Source organism: Rosa chinensis, chromosome 2 (assembly GCF_002994745.2).
Source record: "Rosa chinensis cultivar Old Blush chromosome 2, RchiOBHm-V2, whole genome shotgun sequence".
Taxonomy (NCBI): domain Eukaryota; kingdom Viridiplantae; phylum Streptophyta; class Magnoliopsida; order Rosales; family Rosaceae; genus Rosa; species Rosa chinensis.
In genome coordinates this window covers 2,962,037-2,984,182 of record NC_037089.1, presented here as the reverse complement: position 1 = coordinate 2,984,182, position 22,146 = coordinate 2,962,037, and the positions used below count along the sequence as shown (strand labels likewise).

Below are 22,146 nucleotides of genomic sequence, written 5' to 3'. Positions count from 1 at the left end.
AACACTCTTTGATTGTGATTATTACAAAGATTTCATAAGTTTGGATTATTCATTTGGTTAACACTGCAATTATATTAGTTCATTCCTTCTTTGATACGTTCGGATTTGATTTTTCCTAATCAATGTCATTATATTCATTTATGTTACATAAGTTACAAAGTTTAATTGCTATTAGCAAATTGTTATTGCATTACTCATCCTTACCCTATATAATCTCTAGCTTTCCAAATCAAAATATACAACAAAAAATTCGATCTCCTTTATTTCCTTTCCCAGCTCAAAATATTCATGTGTTTCCTTTAATTTATCTATTCCTCCAAAAGAAAGTTTCAATCTGTTCGATACGATCTGAGTATTGTGAGCGTACACCTACAAGGATCGAGGTTGTTGCACCCTGGAGGGTAGGGCGCCACAAACCTGCTACACCAAGACATTGTCTCCGAGGGGCGAAATCTACTCTTAAGAGCAGTGTTTACACGCCTCAACCTTAAACTCTTTTCGAGTAATATGTCATTCGGAAGCCTATAAATCAGAGAGATAAGTTCTATAATCCTTGTTATTTATGACAATAATATTATTATAATTATTTATTATTAATATATGTTGTATTCGTGTGATTTTGTAGGAGAATCAAAATATGGTGACTCAAGTAGCATCCATCAACCAAATTTTCCAACAATCAATAAAATACCTGCTATTTTTGAAACCTCCTTTGAACCGTTATTTGTAAATAGTAATAGTGATTAATTCTTTTTGTGTCATGAATACTCTTTGATTGTGATTATTGCAAAGATTTCATAAGTTTGGATTATTTATTTGGTTAATTCTACAATTATATTGGTTCATTCCTTCTTTGATAACTTTGGTTTTGATTTTTCCTAATCAATGTCATTATATTCATTTATGTTAGATAAGTTACAAAGCATAATTGCTATTGGCAAATTGTTATTGCATTGATCATTCTTGCCCTATATAATCTCTAGCTTTCCAAATCAAAATATACAATAGAAATTCAATCTCCTTTGTTTCCTTTCCGAGCTCAAAATATTCATGTGTTTCCTTTAATTTATCTATTCCTCCAAAATAAAGTTTCAAGCTACTCGATACAATCCGAGTATTGTGAGTGTACACCTACAAGGATCAAGATTGTTGTACCCTGGAGGGTAGGGCACCACAAACCTGCTACACCAAGACATTGTCTCTGAGGGGCGAAATCTACTCTTAAGGGTAGTGTTTACACGCCTCAATTTTAAACTCTTTTAAAGTAATATGTCCTTCGGAAGCCTATAAATCTAAGAAATAAGTTCTATTATCCTTGTTATTTAATCTATTATGACAATAATATTATTATAATTATTTATTATTAACATATATTGTATTCATGTGATTTTGTAGGAGAATCAAAATATGGTGACTCAAGTAGCATCCATCAACCAAATTTTCCAACAATCAATAAAATACCTGCTATTTTAGAAACCTCCTTTGAAACCGTTATTTGCATATAGTAATAGTCATTAATTCTTTTTGTGTCATTAACTCTCTTTGATTGTGATTATTACAAAGATTTCATCAGTTTGGATTATTCATTTGGTTAACTCTGCAATTATATTGGTTCATTCCTTATTTGATACCTTTTGTTTTGATTTTTCCTAATCAATATCATAATATTCATTTCTGTTACATAAGTTACAAAACTTAATTGCTACTAGCAAATTGTTATTGCATTAATCATCCTTACCCATATAATCTCTAGCTTTCCAAATCAATATATACAACCAAGAAATTCAATCTCCTTTGTTTCCTTTCCGAGCTCAAAATATTCATGTGTTTCCTTTAATTTATCTATTCCTCCAAAATAAAGTTTCAAGCTACTCGATACAATCCGAGTATTGTGAGTGTACACCTACAAGGATCAAGATTGTTGTACCCTGGAGGGTAGGGCACCACAAACCTGCTACACCAAGACATTGTCTCTGAGGGGCGAAATCTACTCTTAAGGGTAGTGTTTACACGCTTCAATTTTAAACTCTTTTAAAGTAATATGTCCTTCGGAAGCCTATAAATCTAAGAAATAAGTTCTATTATCCTTGTTATTTAATCTATTATGACAATAATATTATTATAATTATTTATTATTAACATATATTGTATTCATGTGATTTTGTAGGAGAATCAAAATATGGTGACTCAAGTAGCATCCATCAACCAAATTTTCCAACAATCAATAAAATACCTGCTATTTTAGAAACCTCCTTTGAAACCGTTATTTGCATATAGTAATAGTCATTAATTCTTTTTGTGTCATTAACTCTCTTTGATTGTGATTATTACAAAGATTTCATCAGTTTGGATTATTCATTTGGTTAACTCTGCAATTATATTGGTTCATTTCTTATTTGATACCTTTTGTTTTGATTTTTCCTAATCAATATCATAATATTCATTTCTGTTACATAAGTTACAAAACTTAATTGCTACTAGCAAATTGTTATTGCATTAATCATCCTTACCCATATAATCTCTAGCTTTCCAAATCAATATATACAGCCAAGAAATTCAATCTCCTTTGTTTCCTTTCCGAGCTCAAAATATTCATGTGTTTCCTTTAATTTATCTATTCCTCCAAAATAAAGTTTCAAGCTACTCGATACAATCCGAGTATTGTGAGTGTACACCTACAAGGATCAAGATTGTTGTACCCTGGAGGGTAGGGCACCACAAACCTGCTACACCAAGACATTGTCTCTGAGGGGCGAAATCTACTCTTAAGGGTAGTGTTTACACGCTTCAATTTTAAACTCTTTTAAAGTAATATGTCCTTCGGAAGCCTATAAATCTAAGAAATAAGTTCTATTATCCTTGTTATTTAATCTATTATGACAATAATATTATTATAATTATTTATTATTAACATATATTGTATTCATGTGATTTTGTAGGAGAATCAAAATATGGTGACTCAAGTAGCATCCATCAACCAAATTTTCCAACAATCAATAAAATACCTGCTATTTTAGAAACCTCCTTTGAAACCGTTATTTGCATATAGTAATAGTCATTAATTCTTTTTGTGTCATTAACTCTCTTTGATTGTGATTATTACAAAGATTTCATCAGTTTGGATTATTCATTTGGTTAACTCTGCAATTATATTGGTTCATTTCTTATTTGATACCTTTTGTTTTGATTTTTCCTAATCAATATCATAATATTCATTTCTGTTACATAAGTTACAAAACTTAATTGCTACTAGCAAATTGTTATTGCATTAATCATCCTTACCCATATAATCTCTAGCTTTCCAAATCAATATATACAGCCAAGAAATTCAATCTCCTTTGTTTCCTTTCCGAGCTCAAAATATTCATGTGTTTCCTTTAATTTATCTATTCCTCCAAAATAAAGTTTCAAGTGAGTATTGTGATTGTACACCTACAAGGATCAAGATTGTTGTACCCTGGAGGGTAGGGCGCCACAAACCTGCTACACCAAGACATTGTCTCTGAGGGGCAAAATCTACTCTTAAGAGCAGTGTTTACACGCCTCAACTTTAAACTCTTTTCGAGTAATATGTCCTTCGGAAGCCTATAAATCCAAGAAATAAGTTCTATTATCCTTGTTATTTAATCTATTATGACAATAATATTATTATAATTATTTATTATTAATATATATTGTATTTGTGTGATTTTGTAGGAGAATCAAAATATGGTGCCTCAAGTAGCATCCATCAACCAAATTTTCCAACAATCAATAAAATACCTGCTATTTTGGAAACCTCCTTTGAACCGTTATTTGCAGATATTAATAGTCATTAATTCTTTTTGTGTCATTAACTCTCTTTGATTGTGATTATTACAAAGATTGCATCAGTTTGGATTATTCATTTGGTTAACTCTGCAATTATATTGGTTCATTCCTTATTTGATACCTTTGGTTTTGATTTTTCCTAATCAATATCATAATATTGATTTCTGTTACATAAGTTACAAAACTTAATTGCTATTAGCAAATTGTTATTGCATTAATCATCCTTACCCTATATAATCTCTAGCTTTCCAAATCAATATATACAACAAGAAATTAAATCTCCTTTGTTTCCTTTCCGAGCTCAAAATATTCATGTGTTTCTTTTAACTTAACTATTCCTCCAAAAGAAAGTTTCAAGCTGTTCAATACGATTCGAGTATTGTGAGTGTACACCTACAAGGATCGAGGTTGTTGTACCCTTGCGGGTAGAGCGCCACAAACCTGCTACACCGAGACATTATCTCCGACGGGTGAAATCTACTCTTAAGTGCAGTGTTTACACACCTCAACCTTAAACTATTTTCGAGTAATATGTCCTTCGGAAGCCTATAAATCCAAGAGATAAGTTCTATAATCCTTGTTATTTAATCTATTATGACAATAATATTATTATAATTATTTATTATTAATATATTTTGTATTCGTGTGATTTTGTAGAGAATCAAAATATGGTGACTCAAGTAACATCCATCAACCAAATTTTCCAACAATTAATAAAATACCTGCTTTTTTTTTAGACCTCCTTTGAACCGTTATTTGCATATAGTAATAGTCATTAATTCTTTTTGTGTCATTAACTCTCTTTGATTGTGATTATTACAAAGATTTCATCAGTTTGGATTATTCATTTGGTTAACTCTGCAATTATATTGGTTCATTCCTTATTTGATACCTTTGGTTTTGATTTTTCCTAATCAATGTCATTATATTCATTTCTGTTACATAAGTTACAAAGCATAATTGCTATTGGCAAATTGTTATTGCATTGATCATCCTTACCCTATATAATCTCTAGCTTTCCAAATCAATATATACAACCAAGAAATTCAATCTCCTTTGTTTCCTTTCCGAGCTCAAAATATTAATATCTTTCCTTTAATTTATCTATTACTCCAAAAGAAAGTTTCAAGCTGCTCGATACGATCTGAGTATTGTGAGCGTACACCTACAAGGATCGAGATTGTTGTACCCTGGAGGGTATGGCACCACAAACCTGCTACACCGAGACATTGTCTCTGAGGGGCAAAATCTACTCTTAAGGGCAGTGTTTACACGCCTCAACCTTAAACTCTTTTCGAGTAATATGTCCTTCGGAAGCCCATAAATCCAAGAAATAAGTTCTATAATCCTTGTTATTTAATCTATTATGACAATAATATTATCATAATTATTTATTATTAATATATTGTATTCGTGTGATTTTGTAGGAGAATCAAAATAGGGTGACTCATGTAGCATCCATCAGCCAACTTTTCCAACAATCTTAAGAGTAGATCTGTTGGTGGATGTTTCATTGTGAAGATTACATTTTCAAAATTCATTTGCACGTTATTAATAGTCGCAAATTGGTAAGTGTACTACTTGACAAATAATTATATGTGATGAAACTTCTGGAGATAAGTCATTTCTCTTCACCACTTTATTGGTTTATATTTTCAACGTGCATATTATGGTTTTGAAGAGTTTTAAAAGTATTATTGAATTTTGTAAGTCTTTTGACCGAAACCTAAAACAATTACTCTTTGTTTATTGCTGCATTATATTGGAAAATTATGTTCTAAACTTCTACCATGACAATTATTCTTTACATTTAGTTTGCATGGTTGTCAATTTTGATTGCTAATGATTTTTCAATTGGCATTTAAATGTTGATACTATAATGTGCAATTTTTCCTTTTATAATGCATGAAGTAGTAATGGTTTACATTATGTGCTACTATTAATTTTAGTTTAATTTTCATTCACTTCATTGTTCAATGCATTATGTTTGTAACTTAAAACAAATAGTTTTGCATTTTTACTTTTCTATATTAATAGCTGTATCTAATATCATTTTACCATTTTTGTACTATTTATTGTGCATCATTGCTATTAACCTTATGGTTTAGCATATTTTCTATGCATTAAAATATTTTTTACTGTTATAACTTGAAAAGTTATTCCTTTGGTGTTACCTTTGGAATATGTCCCTTCAAAGTATTGTTTCTTCAAAGAAAAAAAAAATTTGAATTGTTGCCTTCGGATTATTGTTTCTTCGGAAATAATAAAATTGTTGCCTCTTAATATTTCCATTGCCTCTTCATTAAGTTGATGTCTCGGTTACCGTTATAAATGCCTTCGGATTATCGTGAATAACACATTGAGCAATTATTTTGTCAATTTTACATTGATGGTTGCCTTTGGTAATTTGATACCTCGAAATATTAATCCCCCTACGGTTGATGCCTTCGGAAAAAATGCTGCCTTAAGGTTTTGGGTTGCCTTTCGAATTTTCGTGGCCTTTCGGTCGATGTTGCTTCAAAACAAATAAATATGTGGTTTGTATTCATTGACGCCTCTATATTGTCCTCATGCTGAGGCTATTCATTGTAAAATAAAAAAATAAATAAAATCTATTTTTTGCTTGATCTTACTGATGTGTTAAATCATGACTTATACCGTAATTGCTCGTAGGCACAATAAACGTCCTCCCTTTCATCCTGTTTTACTTTTGGAATAGTGCTTTCACCTCATTTTTTTTCAAAGGCTCAGACCTGTTCTTACTTAGGACAGGTTGGGAAGGCAACAAAATACACCCATCAATTCATTACATTCTTCTTCTGTGAACACAGAAGTATACATTTAAATTGAACAAAGCTGAGTACTAAACTATAGAATGTGAAGGCATTCCCTTGAATGTTCAAAAATACGGGCAAAGTTTGAGCCGGTGACTGGCACCAGAATAAGGTATGCTAAATTTAAGTCACCAAAAAATGCCGTCACCTGCAAGATGAAATGCAAACATGCATGAGAAGGTTGAGTAAGAGAATTCCAGAATATACAACCCCTACCCTATCAATGCAATAGCATTCTAGTTATTGATTTGTACGCACCTCAGAAGAGTAGTGACTTTGCTATCGGATCCACAATTCAATAACTGTAACCGCAATGCTCTGGCCTTGAAGATTATTTTGGTCCACTAGTTTGGGAAGGGCCAGCTCTCTCCACCATGATATCATAAAGTTGCTTCCCATTCTGCTCATCGCATAACACCAGATTTCAAATCATTTTATTATTGTTCAATGTCTCTATATGCGCACACGATTCAGTACATTTTGCAAGATAAACCTTTCAAGTACTCTACTTTGTCAGTGTTTAATCCTCTCTTTATATTTTATATAATCTGATGCCAAAACTACTTGTGTTCTTCATCCAAAACCTTGATCAGTTGCTAGCATAAGACTATAGACTTTGAACTTCACAGACAGAGAAAGCTTGGCACTTAGATACTCACAAATATCACCGGAAAGAAATGCACTTGCCCTTCAGGTTTTGTTTGCGTCTCTTTGAAATACACCAGAATAGGGAAATTTGGCCACCAAAGCTCCCAGTTCACAAATGATGAGTATCTACATTCAGAAAATAAGTGACCTGGCTTATCTTATAATGAAATCCAACAGGTTCGATAGAGCATACTTACTTCCAACGGTTTTTACCACCCACGAAGACATTTTCACCCGAATTCTCAAGCTCCTCCCCTACTTTTACTTCCTAAAGAAACAAATGTCAGAGACAAGAAGGGAAAGTAATTATAAAGCTGGTGAACATGCATCATATCATTACTAGAACTTCTATTACATCCCAAATAAGGAAATTCGTCACTTTGTTTCAGAAAACTAAGTAGGTTGAGTGAACAAACCAGAGCCTCTTCATCGAAGACAAATCTAACTCTAGTAGTCTGGAAGAAGAACACCAGAACAAAATAATCAGATACTTCTCGAATTAACATTTGAACTTGTCTGGTATCAACATTAGCTTGCACTCCAATCATTTCTTGTAGAGTGGTTTACCTGAAACAATAGGAGTAATCCAAGGAGACCAACAGGCGCAGCTGGTAAAAGATTGTTTGTATAGGCTAATCCACCGGATAGACCTGTTTCAGTTTATATATTTGGCATTGTATGTAATGATTCTATAAAGATATGTGTAACATTGTTTATATAAAAGGAGAGTTGGTCGTCAGCTATCAAATGCATGGTTCCAAAAATATATTAGTCAAGAACTGGCAAAAATCCATAGACATCTATACATCAGTTATGATGAAATCAGATTCCCATGGACCCAAAGCAGTGAGTCTGATGCAACTAGAGTTTATTAAACAATTAACTCGGCTCATTTTAAGAGTTTATTGAACCAGTGAATTGTATTAAGATAACTCTGCAAGCATAACTTGAAGCGGAATAATTTAAGAGCAAGGTACAACATCTACCTAGTAACACAATTGGAATCCGGTAATCCGGCTCAGGTATCACAGTCTCTCTGGTGGTCTTGACTTTCCTTCCAAACTGTCAGATGATGAAAATTGACATCAAAAATAGCACACAGAATTTGATCATCAACAAAATCCAACACCAACCAATCAAAGTTCTTGCTTCTCACCCAATTTTGATTTCCTTATTAGTTTAACACCTCTCATATTGCAAAAGAAACATATGCTAACTCAATTTCAGGCAACAAAAACCAAACCCAATACTTTAAATTATAGAAGGGTGGAGTAACAAACCACTGAGGTCACCACAAGTGAGCCACCATACTTTTTCCTCAGCAAACTATGATTATGTAATAGATTGCCATTATTAAGACTCCTGAAGCTGCTTACAAACCCACCAAGTTCTTTATCTGTTTGAACAAACACACTTATCAATTCAACACACAGAAGCTACAATTGCCATTCAATTTACAGCACACACAACGTAAAAAAAAAAAAAAACAACAACAACAACAGTGAAATACCAAATTACTTACTTTTTGGAGAGAGAAAACAAGGAGCTGACAAGAGAGCGCTTGCCATGTTGTTTAGTCTGTCTCAAAATTTTCCAGAAACAATTGCCTAGGATTTCTTTCTGAAATGGTTCCAGACTCTGCTTGTGCACACTGATTTTACAGTAAGGACCTCGTTTGTTGTAAAGACTGTGTAACTTGATTAGGGGCATTGTGGTCTTTGGGAGGTGAGGATTGAAAAAAAATCTTTATAAGGTGACAGGGAAGAGCCTTATCTTGTATTAATTATTGCATTCGTCATAGCCAACTATTAAAACCACTTCAGTCTGAGTTCGAGCTCACAGATAAAGTTTCATTAAACCTCTTGTTTTGAAAAACAGACGAGTCTAGAAACCTCATCAAATGGCAACTTCTTCTCTTTGTTTAGCACCAGTTTGTTCATTCAAGTCCTCAAACAAACCAGGTACTCTCTCTCTCTCACTCACTCTTTGGGCTATTTTATTTGATTGTGATTTTTCTGGTTTTGTGAATTCAATGAGTAATTTGATTGTGTAGGAGTGTTGATTGGAAATTTGGGTGGTGGTAAGGTTCTTCGGGTGAATGAAGCATTTCAGAACTCAAAAGCTGCAAAGACTCAATCTTGGGAGATCAAGGTGAGACATTTAGATGAAACAAGTTTACCCATTTGTTGAAATTTGTAAAATGTTGCATTTCATTGATTTTCTTTGCTCAAGCATATTACTTGGGACTATATTATGGTGGGCATGAAAACCCCATGAGTTCTTAGATTGTGAAGGAACTGAAATGGGTTGAATGAATTGTAAAATGATGACTTTGAAGTGAATTGAACATCCTTTATAAGCAATTTACATCAAACAAGATTTGGGAAACAAGCTGTTTAGGAGTTTGTATTCGATGCATGTATGGGAATTGTTGTTAAAATTGGTAAACTCAGAATGAATATTGAAGGTTGTTCTTTTCCTTTGAATTCACTTTGGTTTTGTCTTGCAGGCAACAGATGGTAATCAAACCACCAAAAGAAATAGCATAGTCTGTGCTGATTGTGAAGGAAATGGTAAGTAATCAACTTGTTGTCAAATCTATGTTATGCTGAATATTGGCTTGATGCTTTAGAATCAAATCTCTGAATTTGAGCAAGCATGATTTTCAACTAGTCTGCAACTCTTTATTCTTTTGTTAGTATCCGCATCGGAGGATTTGAGCTAACCTATCTTTTAATTCATCAAAACAGGTGCTATAGCGTGTTCTCAGTGCAAAGGTACTGGAGTTAATTCTGTAGACCACTTCAACGGACAGTTCAAAGCTGGTGGGCTATGTTGGCTTTGCAGGTAGCCTTGTTAAACCTCCTTTCTCCTACCATAGTATACTATTGGTGTTGAATCCACAAAAACAACATGTATTTACCATCATAATTTCCATTAGACAGCGAAGTTGTCCTATAGGAGAGATCTTAATCTTAAACATCGATTGTCTTTCTTCTTCTGAACCCTTGGTTCCTTTTACAGTTTAGAGCTTGTTTCTGATTATACATGCTACATTTCTTGCAGAGGTAAAAGGGAGATTCTGTGTGGAGATTGCAATGGTGCTGGGTTCATTGGAGGATTCATGAGCACACTGGATTCCTAGAAAGAACAGAAACCCATATCAGACTAAATGGAAAAAATGTTGTTCAGTGTGTTCCTAGAGTGAATTTTGTACTACTTGCTGGACATATCAGAAAACTAATTGCCTTGTTAGAGATTGTAATGTTTTACATGTTGAAATCAGCTAAACTTGTTATCGGGTCAGATATGTTGGCCGCATATCTGATTCCAGTCATTCCACTCTGTTGGTTACTGCATTTTTGTTGAATTACAATAAGAGAAAAAAAAAAGAACAAATTTCAGAAATAAAGTGAGTTATGCTGATTCCACTCACGTTACTGCATTTTTGTTGAATTACAATAAGAAAAAAAAAAGGAACAAATTTCAGAAGTAAAGTGAGTTATGCTGGTTGGAATTTAGTTTTGGAAAAGAATTAGAAAAAATAAAACGCGCCAGGTAGGGGTCGAACCTACGACTTTCTGCTTAGGAAACAGACGCTCTATCCACTGAGCTACAGGCGCTCAGATGTCCAATAATTTCGCAATCTATAATATAATTTCACAATCTATAATATAACACATTTTCATCCCAATACATATACATATGAGAATTTAACATCTTCCACGTATCGTTAATGAATATTGCGGTAAAAATGCTCCGGATATTGATGTCAAACATATGGATCTGGTTAGAGATTTATGTTAAGTAGCCAAGTAGGGATGGGAGAACTATGAACAGCATATAAAACACATACGCATACAAACGGAGAATAAAATTAAAACTAATGAGATTAATATTATTGATCAATTCATAACAAAGATGAACATGAACAAAACTAATTACTAAACATCTAGTCGGGGGTTTAATCACGTTTGTCACTACTACTTATTGTAACAAACTAGTTATTATCTGAAATTAAATAAACTACGACTACTCGATCTCCAAAGCTTTCAACCTTGATAGTTCTTCTCGCACTTGTTGTAGCAAGAACCCAAATAGTTGCTCCCTCTATGAGCATTAGCAGCAGACTTATAAGCACATCCAAGAGTACAATGATAGTGTTCTGGCTTCACATTCGCCTTGTTAATGGTGCAGTCGAGCATTCATGTACTTATGGAAATCGCCTTACCGAAATGAATCTTACGAAAGCTAAACTTGTCAGCTGATGAAATCATGGATTTTTTACCAATTAAGGCACCTAGTACCACGCTCAATGGCACATAGACCTACGTCGACTAAACCCTCCGGGATCCGGCTTAGCAGAACCCGAACCTTCTGATGATGGCGGTGGTGGATGATTTGGAGACAGAATGGGAGGTGTTGCATGATCATCACCTTCATTATGAGCAAGAGCCGCTACTGCTAGCCCGAGTAGTACTAGTAGCATGAACACGGAAAACCTACTGTTTGTTGCGAATGCCAAGGCTAACAACTACTCTACCTCTCTATTCTATAGCTATGAACTTTGGTTATGTTCCATGTTGAACACAAAGCCCTGTATTTATAGCATTGCTGGTCCAGGCCGGGTTCTTCGTCCATGTATGGTAATATTAGAGGAAAAATATTTGAGTCATGATTATGATGCCATGATGGAACAATTGGATGAAAATGAGCACATAATTCATGAGTAATTAGTTGGATAAAATCGATATTACTACATCATTACCTGGAACTTGATCATGTATGCTAATGATCAATGCTTGCTACATACAGAATAATTCCATTATTCCATGCAAGATGATTATGAACAAACGACATGATGTAATTACCTACATGTATCTATAATGTACATACACATATTGATCAATATATGCTGCACCAAATTGATTTATCAATCAAAGATATATTTAGCTAGATAATTAATATTGATTGAAGGCTATATTTATGGTACTATATATCATGAATTACAAACAGGTGGTGTAAATTGATGGATTGTGATAGCTTATGATTGATATGCTTGTATAGTTGTATTAATGGAAATAAATTCCTACGTATCTAATCTTTCGTTTGTATAATTTAGTATTCAATTAGCTATAGCTTGATAATCCTTGCAAGCAAACCACCGCAGGTGGTCGAGTTGGTAAGAGCTTCCAGGTGTGGAACCCCCACACCCGGGTTCGAATCCCGCCGAGGCTTATTGGAGTTAAATCCCAATACATTCTTGGTGGCCAGGGGGGAGGAAGCGTTCTAACAAGATCCTCCGAGCACAGATTAGTCTCTGGGCCTAGGAAGCTTTTGAGGACACCGTGTGATTGACAAATCAAAAAAAGATAATGCTTGCAAGCAAATTAGCGACTTTAATTTTTTTTAGTTGATTGATGGCTGGTTGGACGAGAAATTTGTTCAGGCAATTGTCAAACCATGTAAAGATCTTTGAATAGTTATTGGGTCAAATATGCATTTCCTCACACATGCTCTGCATGTGCAAGTTATTATTATTATTTTTTAGAAAATAAAAAAGAAAAGAGTTAATTATTGCAGAGAAAAGATAATGAGGGAAAAGTGGATTGTGGATTTTTTGTTTATTTTTTTAATAAAAATATAATTTTATAAATGTCTTAATTATCTTTCTGATTTAATTAATTCTCAAAGTTTATTAATTTTCTATGGTCATTTTTGTCAGAATACTATATTTTTGCTAACAAACCCTCTTCTCTTAATAATAGTATAGATGAACCCTTTCAAAAAAAAAAATAGTATAGATGAGCAAAAATTATCCCACTTACCCTAGCAATAGATTTTTATTTCCACTAACCCAATTTAAAGAGAAATGACTATTCTGCCCTTAACTTAATTAATGAATTAAACAATGCCACTCACTCATCTCTCTCTCTCTCTCTCTCTCTCTCTCTCTCTCTCTCTCTCTCTCTCTCTCTCTCTCTCTCTCTCTCTCTCTCTCTCTCTCTCTCTCTCTCTCCCTCCCTCCCTCCTACTGACCTCTGGTGTTCAGCGCTCGACCCAACCCCTCTGATGCTTGACCCAGGCGGGTGGCGAAGGAGAATGATGATCTGGTGTGCCGATGACGGAGAAGAACAATGATTTGGTGCCTAGAGCTTTTTCTAGGTGCGCAAATCAATTTCTTTCTTTCGTTTTTTTTTTTTTTGGTAAAATGGGGGCAGAAGGCCCAGAAAGAAAGAAAAATAGGAAGAAAAAAAAAAGTTCTATTGGGGGTAATAGAGGTCTGTTAAAGGTCTATTTGGGGGCAATAGACGTTTTGAATTGATGTAATCTCCTCGTTTTTTTTTCCTTAATCAAAGTTTTATTTGTTTAATTTTAGGGAGATTAGTTCTCATTCCAGCAATCAAAAGTTCTATTGAGGGATAATAGAGGTCTATTAGGGGGCAATAGATGTTTATTAGGAGGCAATAAAGGTTTATTTTGGGCAATAAATCTTTTCGGCGACCTATGACATCTCCGAAGACCTCTTTGGGGACCTCCGGCGAGATTTTCGGAGAAATCCGGTGGCCGGTGACAGGAATCCGGCGCTGGTGACTGGAATCAGACGAAGTCTCCTATGACCTCTCTCTCTTTCTCTCTATGTAACAAATGGGTAACGGTAAAATAGTTTCACAAAAAAAAAACTTAATTGGGTATTAATGAAGACCTTATTAGAGTTTTTATGAGTAAGGGGGAATTAAAAAACTTTAATAGGTTAAGTGGGAAAAAAAACCTAGAATTAGGGTAAATGGACAAAAATCTAAAAAATTATTCTTAGAAATATTAATTACTCACTTAAAACTGTGGACTTATAGTCAAAATCGCAAAAGTGGTCATAATCGTTGGTGGAAGTTGCATCTTGTTTTTATGATCACTGTATATGAACAACTGCTTGTAGCTCTAGGAACACCAAGAAGGCAATGAGGAGTGGGAACAGCAATAGTTTAGTCATTTTTCCAAGAAGTTTGATGAGTATAAATTGAACACTCTGATGTATATATTTATACCAAGAGCATATTCCTGGATGCAATCACAGCATATTCCTGCTCATTCTAAGCCCCTTTATTAAAGAAACTGTGGACATTAAATATTCCCCAAGGTAAAAAAATTTGCTTGGACTCTTATTAGAAGAAGTTTAAAGACTAGAGATCGTCTTTCTGTTTTTAATCCTAATATCCCTCATTCATATTCTCTCTGTAACTCTGACACAGAATCTATTGATTATCTCTTTTTGAACTGCTCTTTTGCGAGGCAGGTTTGGCATCTTGCCAATATTATTATTCCCAATAGTTGGAATGACTCTTTCTTTGCTCGGTTAGATCTTGTTACTTGTTAGTAGGGGAGGGCAGAAACCGAACCGGGAGGGCAAAACCGGCTGGACCGGGCCGAAAATATGGTGGCGGTTACCGAACCGGAAAAAGCAGTGCAAAAATCTTCAGCTTTCGAACCGGACCGGATTGAACCGGGTCGGAACCGGGTTAATATTCTGAACCGACCGTAAAAAACCGAACCGGCCTATTTATTATATTTATATATATTTTTATTAGTTTTCTTATGTGTCAATTTATGACTGGTGGACATTTGGTTGCACGTAGAACACTTGCACCTGATCATGCCTAAACCTAAGTAACCCTAACCAAGTACGATCTCATTCAGTCTCCACTCTTACACTCGGCCTCCCATCTCATTCTCTCTCTCTCTCGACTCCACACCGAGCCCGACTGCACACCGCCGCAACGACCGCCTCAATCTTGTTGCAGAACGCTGCTGGCTGCCCGCCGATCTTCACGCTGAGCCCGATCTTGCTGCAGAACACTGTTGGCTGCCCGTCGATCTTCACGTCCAGCCCGATCTAGCTGCAGAACGCTGTTGGCTGCGCGTCGATCTTCACGTCGAGCCCGATCTAGCTACAGAACGTTGCTTGCTGCCCGCCGATCTTTACGCCGAGTCCGACCACGCCGATCTTCACATCGATTTGCAGTTTTGTCGCCTCTCTGACATGGACTCGGTAATTCACTTCTCTGTTTTCACTTCGATCTTCATGGACTCTCTATTGTGATAGTATTTCTGTAAAACTTGTGAGGATTCAGATTGAACTTGTGAAACTTTGGATTTTAGGGTTCGGGTTAAAATCTTCATTGTTCTTGATTTGATTTAAACTTTCAGATACTTTCTCGTTAACTTGTTGTTAGCTTGGAGTCTGTTGTTAACTTGTTCATGGGAGTCTGTTTTTAACTTGGAGTTTATTGTTAACTTGTTTATTGGACTTTGTCTATCTGTGTGTTTTTATTTTGTAGATTGGTGATGGGACGTCACAGACTCCAACTCAGTCTAGCATCGGAACTACACCAGCTTCGGCTGAAGTCAGACAACTCCTCATGTCTCCTCCTGCCGCTGCAACACCAACTTCTGCAGCAACCGGTGAAGCTGAAGAACTTGGGAAGAGAAAGAACCAGTCAGAAGTCTGGGAGCATTTTGTGAAGCAGAAGAATCCAGATGGTTCGAAGATGGCGAAACCAAGAGCCAAGTGCAAATACTGCCCCCAGACCTATGCCTGCGATTCCAAAGCCAACGGGACAACATCGATGAGGACTCACATGCAGTACCAATGCAAGAAGTGCCCGGCTTACATGCCAGCAAAAAGGCAGAAGTTCCTTTCTTTCGATTCTGCTTCCTCAGGTGGTAATTTAGTTGCTTTAGCTTATGATCCCATGAATTGTAGAAGAGCATGTGCTAGGATGATTGTTAGGGACGAATTGCCATTTAGTCATGTAGATGGGGAGGGATTTAAGGAATTCATGAAAATTGCTCAACCAAAATTCACAGTACCTAGCCGTAGGACAATATGTAGAGATATCTGGGATCTCTATCAGTTTGAGAAGGAGAAGATAAGGGAGTTTGTAGCTAGGAATAATCTGAGGGTATCACTTACCACTGATACTTGGACTTCGGTCCAGAATATCAATTATCTTGTCCTCACTGCCTATTTCATAGATGAAACTTGGGTGCTGCACAAAAGAATTATCAATTTCTGTGTTATTCCAAACCATAAGGGAAAGACAATAGGTAAATTGATAGAGTCTTGCTTGATTAATTGGGGTATCGAGAGGGTTTTTAGCATTGTAGTTGATAATGCTTCGAGTAATCAAGTTGCACTTGATTACATGAAGGAGAAGATTGGAAATTGGAAATGTTTAGTGTTAGGTGGGAGTTTTCTGCATGTTAGATGCTGCTGCCATGTGTTGAATCTGATTGTGAGGGATGGGATGGAGGAGCTTGATTCCTCCATCGATGCAATTAGGAATGCTGTTAAGTTCATTAGAAGTTCACCTGCTAGACTTGACAAGTTTAGGAAGTGTGCTTCAAGAGAGAAGGTTGAACATAAGGGGGGTATAGTGCCTTTGGATGTCTGCACAAGGTGGAACTCCACCTATTTCATGTTGGACATTGTAGTTAAGTATCGGCAGGCCTTCTCTAGGCTTGAAGACGAGGATCAGCAGTATGAGAACTATTTTCTGGAGAGAGTTGGAGGAAGTAAAAGGGTTGGGCCACCTAAGAATGAGGATTGGGAGAAAGCTACGAGATTAGTGAAGTTCCTTAAAATCTTTTATGATGCAACCTTGAATTTTAGTGGGACTAAGGTAGTAACTTCAAACCAGCCTATTCAATGGATTTGTACCATAGTCGATGAATTAGAAGAATGTGCAGCTAGTGATGATCCTTTGATGGTTAGCATAGGGTCCTCCATGAAGAAGAAATTCGACAAGTATTGGTTGAGGTTAGAGGACATTAACACAGTTTTGTTGCTTGCTGTTATATTGGATCCAAGATACAAATTATTGTATCTTGAATACTTTTTTCCAAAATTGCATCCGGACAGCAGCATGGTGCAATTTATGGTAGATGAAGTGAAGAGGTCCCTCATGCAGCTATACAACGAGTATCACCAATCTGATCCTGTGGCTGCACAAGCCTCAAATGATCTAGCACAGCCTCGTGTTGATGATAGTGCTTTTGCACAAGGAGATGATGACTCACATGCTGCATCACTAAATAAGTTTATGAAGCTTAGGAAGGAGAAACATGTGGTGGAGATCAGGAATGAAGTTGACAAGTATTTGCTTGAAGCTGCGGAGGACCCTGCGAACAAAAACTTTCAGCTTTTAGATTGGTGGAAGGAGAGTGCTGTTAGGTATCCAATTCTGTCCAAGATTGCAAGGGATGTCTTTGCTGTTCCAGCTTCGACAGTGGCTTCAGAGTCTGCATTCAGCCTAGGGAAAAGGGTTGTGGATCCATTTCGAGCATCATTAACTCCAAACATGGTTGAGGGGCTGGTTTGCCTCAACGATTGGTTAAGGGGTGGAACTTTTAATGAATACAAGGAGCCTACTAGGTCGGAGCTGGAGCTTTATGGTGAACTTGAAAAGCTTGAATCAGGTAAATTTGTTATAAAATCCATTTGTTATTTTCTATGTTGTTGAATTTCAAGTGTCAAACTAATAGAAATTTGACAATTTGTTGCTGTTTTGATTGGTAGGGAGTGTCATAACTCAGGTGGACGTTTCTGCACAAGAATGAATGATGCTTTAAAGTAGAGAGATGCATGTTATGCTGCTGTTTTGGTGTTGGCTACAGATTTGCATATAAGAAGTTTTTATGTTTTCATGAACTGTTTTTAAGTTTGAAACTCCTTTGTGAGTTAAATTTGGGTCTGTAATAACTAATGGACTAGCTATCTGTTTCTGGACTTGTGGTTAACTGGTTGTTATGAACTAGGCTCTATGGTTTATGACTTTTAAGTTTGTAGGATTTTCCTAACTTTTTTCCTTTTCGGACTTTATGAAACTGTGTATTGAACTGCATTTTTTCCTCTTTATGCTTGTTGTATTGAGCATTTCATGGGCAGGTTGTGTTTTGCATGTTTATGCTTACTGCAAATTATTTGGGCCAATTGGGCCCTAAATATTATGTTTGTTTTAACTTAATATTTGTGTATTAATAATGGATTTGTAATTGGGCCCTGAATACTGAATAAATAAATAAAAGCCCATTTAGAACCGAACCCGAACCGGGCCGCACCGAAAATTCGGGTCTCCGAATATTTCGGCCCAGCCCATTTAGAAACAGTTGTCGGTCCAAATTTAGGCCCAACCGAGGACTCCGGGTCGAAGTCGGGTTCGGCCCAAAACCGAGCCGGGCCGACCCGAGCCCAGCCCTACTTGTTAGTAACCAGTAGCACCACTCAGATGTCAATATTTTAAGCCATATTTCTTAGTTGCCTGGTCTATTTGGCATACTCGGAATAAAGTTATCTTCCAACAGTTGACCACTTCCCTTAACAAAACAGTGTTTGGGGCTTTCCATATGGGGTTCAACAACTGCAAAGCCAACCTTCTTGCCCTAAAGTGTCTAAGTTTTTTCACATCAAATGGCAGCCCCCTGACTATTTACATGTGAAGCTTAATTTTGATGGTTCAGTCAGACAAAGTTCAGCTACCATTGGCTTTCTGCTCAGAAATTATGATGGAAACCCGTTGTTTGCTGCTTGACGTAGTTTAGATAGCACTAATGCTCTTGTTGCTGAAGCTACAGCTTTAAGAGATGGGCTGCATACGGCTTTATTGCATCAGTATCAAAGTGTCATTGTTGAAGGAGATCCTAAACTTCTCCTGGACTATATAAATCTAAGGACTGCTGCTCAGTTCCAATCTGTTGTGTTTAGACACATCTATCAGGAGACTAATTTTGTGACTGATTGGCTTGCTAACTTGGCTCATAGTGCCCCTAATCTCTCTGTTTGGTTTTTCTGCCTTCCCTTGTCTGCCTAATCCCTCTGTTTGGTTTTTTTGCCTTCCCTTGTCCGTGTATCCAGCGTTCCAACCGGGCAGAGTCGTTCCTAAAAATTTTGTGTTGTAGTTTGTTTTCTGTTTTTCTTTTGGCCCCAAACAAAATAATAATAATAATATTTATACCAAAAGCTTTCCAATCATGACCCTGTTCGATTTCTATCTGTGCATTGCTTCACAAATGAATGACTAGGTGATTACACAGTACTTTCATATAATCAGTGTTGATACGGCAACCTACTGATAAAGAAATGGAAGGCACTTCATAAATTTAAAAGGCTTGATAGGATGAAGCTTATTTACATAGTGAATAATTGTTTTTCTATAGCAAAGTGTAATCCCATGTATCCAGAGACGAAGTTTACAACAACAAGCTAAAAGAAACAGAAGATCACAACAGCGGTAGCAGCAGCACTATCATGACAATATTAGACGGAGAATTTCCCCTGAATGTTTGAATGATTTCTCTGTTTCTTCCAAGCAATGGTTCTTCTCCTCCCTCGTCCAGCTCTGATGCATTATGCATATAAATAATATATAGAGTCAGATCAAGCACAGAGATGCAGACGAGACATGTTTTGCAATCAAAAAGCAAGGAACTTACCTCTGCAACTTTGTTCAATTTCTCCCTCACATTCTGCAACAATTGGGAAAGTTCACCATCCCATTTATAGAATTCCAAATCTTTCTTGTCGAGGATCATTTCAGCCACCTGAAGTAGGGGAAGAACAAAAGAACATCAGTTAAGAACTTGAACTGAAAGACGATCAGACGCAGGTTGAGATCCATGTCTTTACTGCACATAAATATATTGCTCTACCTACAGTTAGCTATCATGTTAAAGTTGAAAGCTAACCCTGTGGCAATCAAAACTTGTTTCCATAAAGTCACATATCTAGAAACAGAAATATCACTCAGTCCCCGAGTTCAGACACTGAACCAGCTCCACACACTTGAATACAATATACCCCAATGAATATTAAATATGCGAGTGCAGACAATTTTGAAGCATTATTTCTATACCTTTTTCCCAATCATTCGTCCACCAGCTGAATGAGCAAAGTATATATTGTAGAAGTGGCAGAGAAATGCTTGAGGATCCTTCTCTGACAGTTCCTTAAGATACTCAGCATAGGTTACACCAGGAGCAGAAGGTTCTGGTATGGCATGGCCTTGCTCCTTGAACCACTCCAAATCTTTTGCCAACTTTTCGGACCTTTCCAATCCAGTATCTCTAAACTCAGCATCTATAGCCAAAAGACCACATAACAACATTACACGTTAGGGCTAGGTAAAGTAACAGTACATAAACACATGAAATATTCAAAGACAGTGCACAAACACACAGAATATAAGCAGCCTGCCAAGATAACAATGTCGTGATGATTACTACAGAACATGTTTTCAAATTGCAGATTAGAAACATAGGAGTCGCAGGTCCAAAGCTTCAGGCAACATCTATATTTCCAGAGTAAAAAAAAATGACTAAAAGGAAGGCCTGATTGATCCTCTGATTATATAATTCAACCCAAGTGCTATATGTATGATGGTAAGACCGATGCAGCATCTTAACATAATGTTCTTGCGAGAAATACATATGAACATATATAAAATCAAAATTAACAGGAACAAAATTCTGTCTCACAACATCTGCAAATTATTGAAAGCAAATGCTAGCTCCTGAACTCAAACTCGTTGGTACACCTGTTCCAGTATCACTCACTATAATGCAAAGGTCTAGTGCACATAGTACATAAACAAAACCAGAGAACTATACATGATCGATGCACACACACACACACACCTACGTGGCCCAAAAATCATTCAACACACTGTGTAACAAGATCAGATATAACACTTTTCACATGAAAATCGACCGCTAATCATAAAACCAAAACCATCCACACAAACACAGCAAGCACTAAAAACTCACAAGAAGGGAAGGGAGCCTTGTCGACAATCCCCTCAAGGGTGTCATACACCAACTTGCTATCCACAAGAAACCTCAAGTACCCATCAAGCGTCGGGTCCCACTTGGCCACCGGCCTCTCCTGAGGCTCCTTGACCTCCTTCTCACCCTCCTTAGCCTGGTCCCTAGTATGCAACTTCATTGCCACAAACCTCATCTCCTCCACAAACCCTTTTGCCTCTCCGGGGTACCTCTTCTTCGGCATCTCCGCCGTCGTCGCCGACACAACTCCGGCGGCAGCCGCCTTCATGGGAAACCTAGTGGTCATCTTGGGAAACGAAACGGAGATTTTCTTGGGCAAAAAATCAGACCCTAAACTGGGGTTAGCGAGGAACTGGGTCTTGTTAAAAAGGGACTGTGACTGCGAAATTGGGGTTAAAGAAGCCATTTTTGGGTTTCAAAAGACTCTCTAAGCTTTGAGACTTTGAAGGTGAGGCGTGTACGGACTGTTGTGGGATTTAATATAATACAAATTTTTATGGGCTTGGCTTAAGAGGGCGGTTCACGTACTCTTCAAGACAAAGCGATGGAGTATTGTATTGGAATTATTGAATTGAATTGATGATGGTGGTGGGTGAGAGAAAGTATGGGGGTTTTGTCTGTGTTTTGTTTCAATCAAAAAAATTTGGGTCAAAAATTTTCAATCTTGGATAATAGCCCTTTATAGCTAACCTGTGTTTAATGTTTGGTGTACTGGTGTATATTGCTATTTCTGGTTCCTGGTAGGATTGAGGATAGCAAGAGTCAGTGCTAAACGACGTCGTTGGGAGTGGAGGGTTGAGATGGTAATAGTACTTGGAAGTACTTGTGGATGGCAAACTAACAGTCTTTTGACTCGATTCTGTGCTTCTTTCCTTGCCAAAAAAAAAACACATCGTAAGAAATTTTAAATACATCATCTTAATTACTTAATGCACACTCTTTATATTTTTTTTGTCTTACTTTTTATCAAACTTTCATCTATGTCCCTCTTGATTAAATAAACAAATGAAAATAAAAA

General features: G+C 36.4%; 3 protein-coding genes and 1 non-coding gene across 4 annotated transcripts; 1 reads left to right on the top strand and 3 right to left on the bottom strand.

The window, feature by feature from the left end:
* Nucleotides 1–6,518: 6,518 nt before the first annotated feature.
* Nucleotides 6,519–8,973, bottom strand: LOC112190586. Its single transcript, XM_024330032.2, has 9 exons — nt 8,815–8,973; nt 8,573–8,688; nt 8,279–8,354; nt 7,860–7,942; nt 7,709–7,747; nt 7,490–7,560; nt 7,304–7,418; nt 6,903–7,044; nt 6,519–6,792 (listed from the first exon to the last, which is right to left on the bottom strand). Exons 1-8 carry the CDS (start codon nt 8,858–8,860, stop codon nt 6,976–6,978), a joined length of 615 nt encoding a protein of 204 aa, XP_024185800.1. The 5' UTR covers nt 8,861–8,973; the 3' UTR covers nt 6,519–6,792; nt 6,903–6,975.
* Nucleotides 8,974–9,073: 100 nt separating this feature from the next.
* On the top strand, nt 9,074–10,721 carry LOC112190587 (protein BUNDLE SHEATH DEFECTIVE 2, chloroplastic). Its single transcript, XM_024330033.2, has 5 exons — nt 9,074–9,253; nt 9,346–9,443; nt 9,802–9,865; nt 10,043–10,139; nt 10,359–10,721. The coding sequence occupies exons 1-5, from the start codon at nt 9,193–9,195 to the stop codon at nt 10,435–10,437; spliced, it is 399 nt and encodes a 132-aa protein (XP_024185801.1). The 5' UTR covers nt 9,074–9,192; the 3' UTR covers nt 10,438–10,721.
* A 121-nt stretch (nt 10,722–10,842) lies between these two features.
* TRNAR-CCU lies at nt 10,843–10,915 on the bottom strand. Its single transcript has one exon. It is a non-coding gene; the product is annotated as a tRNA-Arg (tRNA).
* An 8,506-nt stretch (nt 10,916–19,421) lies between these two features.
* Nucleotides 19,422–21,828, bottom strand: LOC112190279 (heme oxygenase 1, chloroplastic). The gene is made up of 4 exons (XM_024329707.2): nt 21,111–21,828; nt 20,201–20,424; nt 19,782–19,889; nt 19,422–19,687 (listed from the first exon to the last, which is right to left on the bottom strand). The coding sequence occupies exons 1-4, from the start codon at nt 21,532–21,534 to the stop codon at nt 19,595–19,597; spliced, it is 849 nt and encodes a 282-aa protein (XP_024185475.1). The 5' UTR covers nt 21,535–21,828; the 3' UTR covers nt 19,422–19,594.
* Nucleotides 21,829–22,146: the final 318 nt, after the last annotated feature.

Coding starts and splice junctions, on each gene's coding strand:
- LOC112190586 (XM_024330032.2), bottom strand. CDS start 8,860: ATGGCAAGCGCTCTCTTGTCAGCTCCTTGTTTTCTCTCTCCAAAAA. Junction 8,689..8,814: donor TTGTTTTCTCTCTCCAAAAA/GTAAGTAATTTG, acceptor TTGTTCAAACAG/ATAAAGAACTTGGTGGGTTT. Junction 7,419..7,489: donor GGTGGTAAAAACCGTTGGAA/GTAAGTATGCTC, acceptor TTCTGAATGTAG/ATACTCATCATTTGTGAACT.
- LOC112190587 (XM_024330033.2), top strand. CDS start 9,193: ATGGCAACTTCTTCTCTTTGTTTAGCACCAGTTTGTTCATTCAAGTCC. Junction 9,254..9,345: donor CAAGTCCTCAAACAAACCAG/GTACTCTCTCTC, acceptor TTGATTGTGTAG/GAGTGTTGATTGGAAATTTG. Junction 9,444..9,801: donor CTCAATCTTGGGAGATCAAG/GTGAGACATTTA, acceptor TTTGTCTTGCAG/GCAACAGATGGTAATCAAAC.
- LOC112190279 (XM_024329707.2), bottom strand. CDS start 21,534: ATGGCTTCTTTAACCCCAATTTCGCAGTCACAGTCCCTTTTTAACAAG. Junction 19,890..20,200: donor GACGAATGATTGGGAAAAAG/GTATAGAAATAA, acceptor CCCCTACTTCAG/GTGGCTGAAATGATCCTCGA. Junction 19,688..19,781: donor AATTGAACAAAGTTGCAGAG/GTAAGTTCCTTG, acceptor ATAATGCATCAG/AGCTGGACGAGGGAGGAGAA.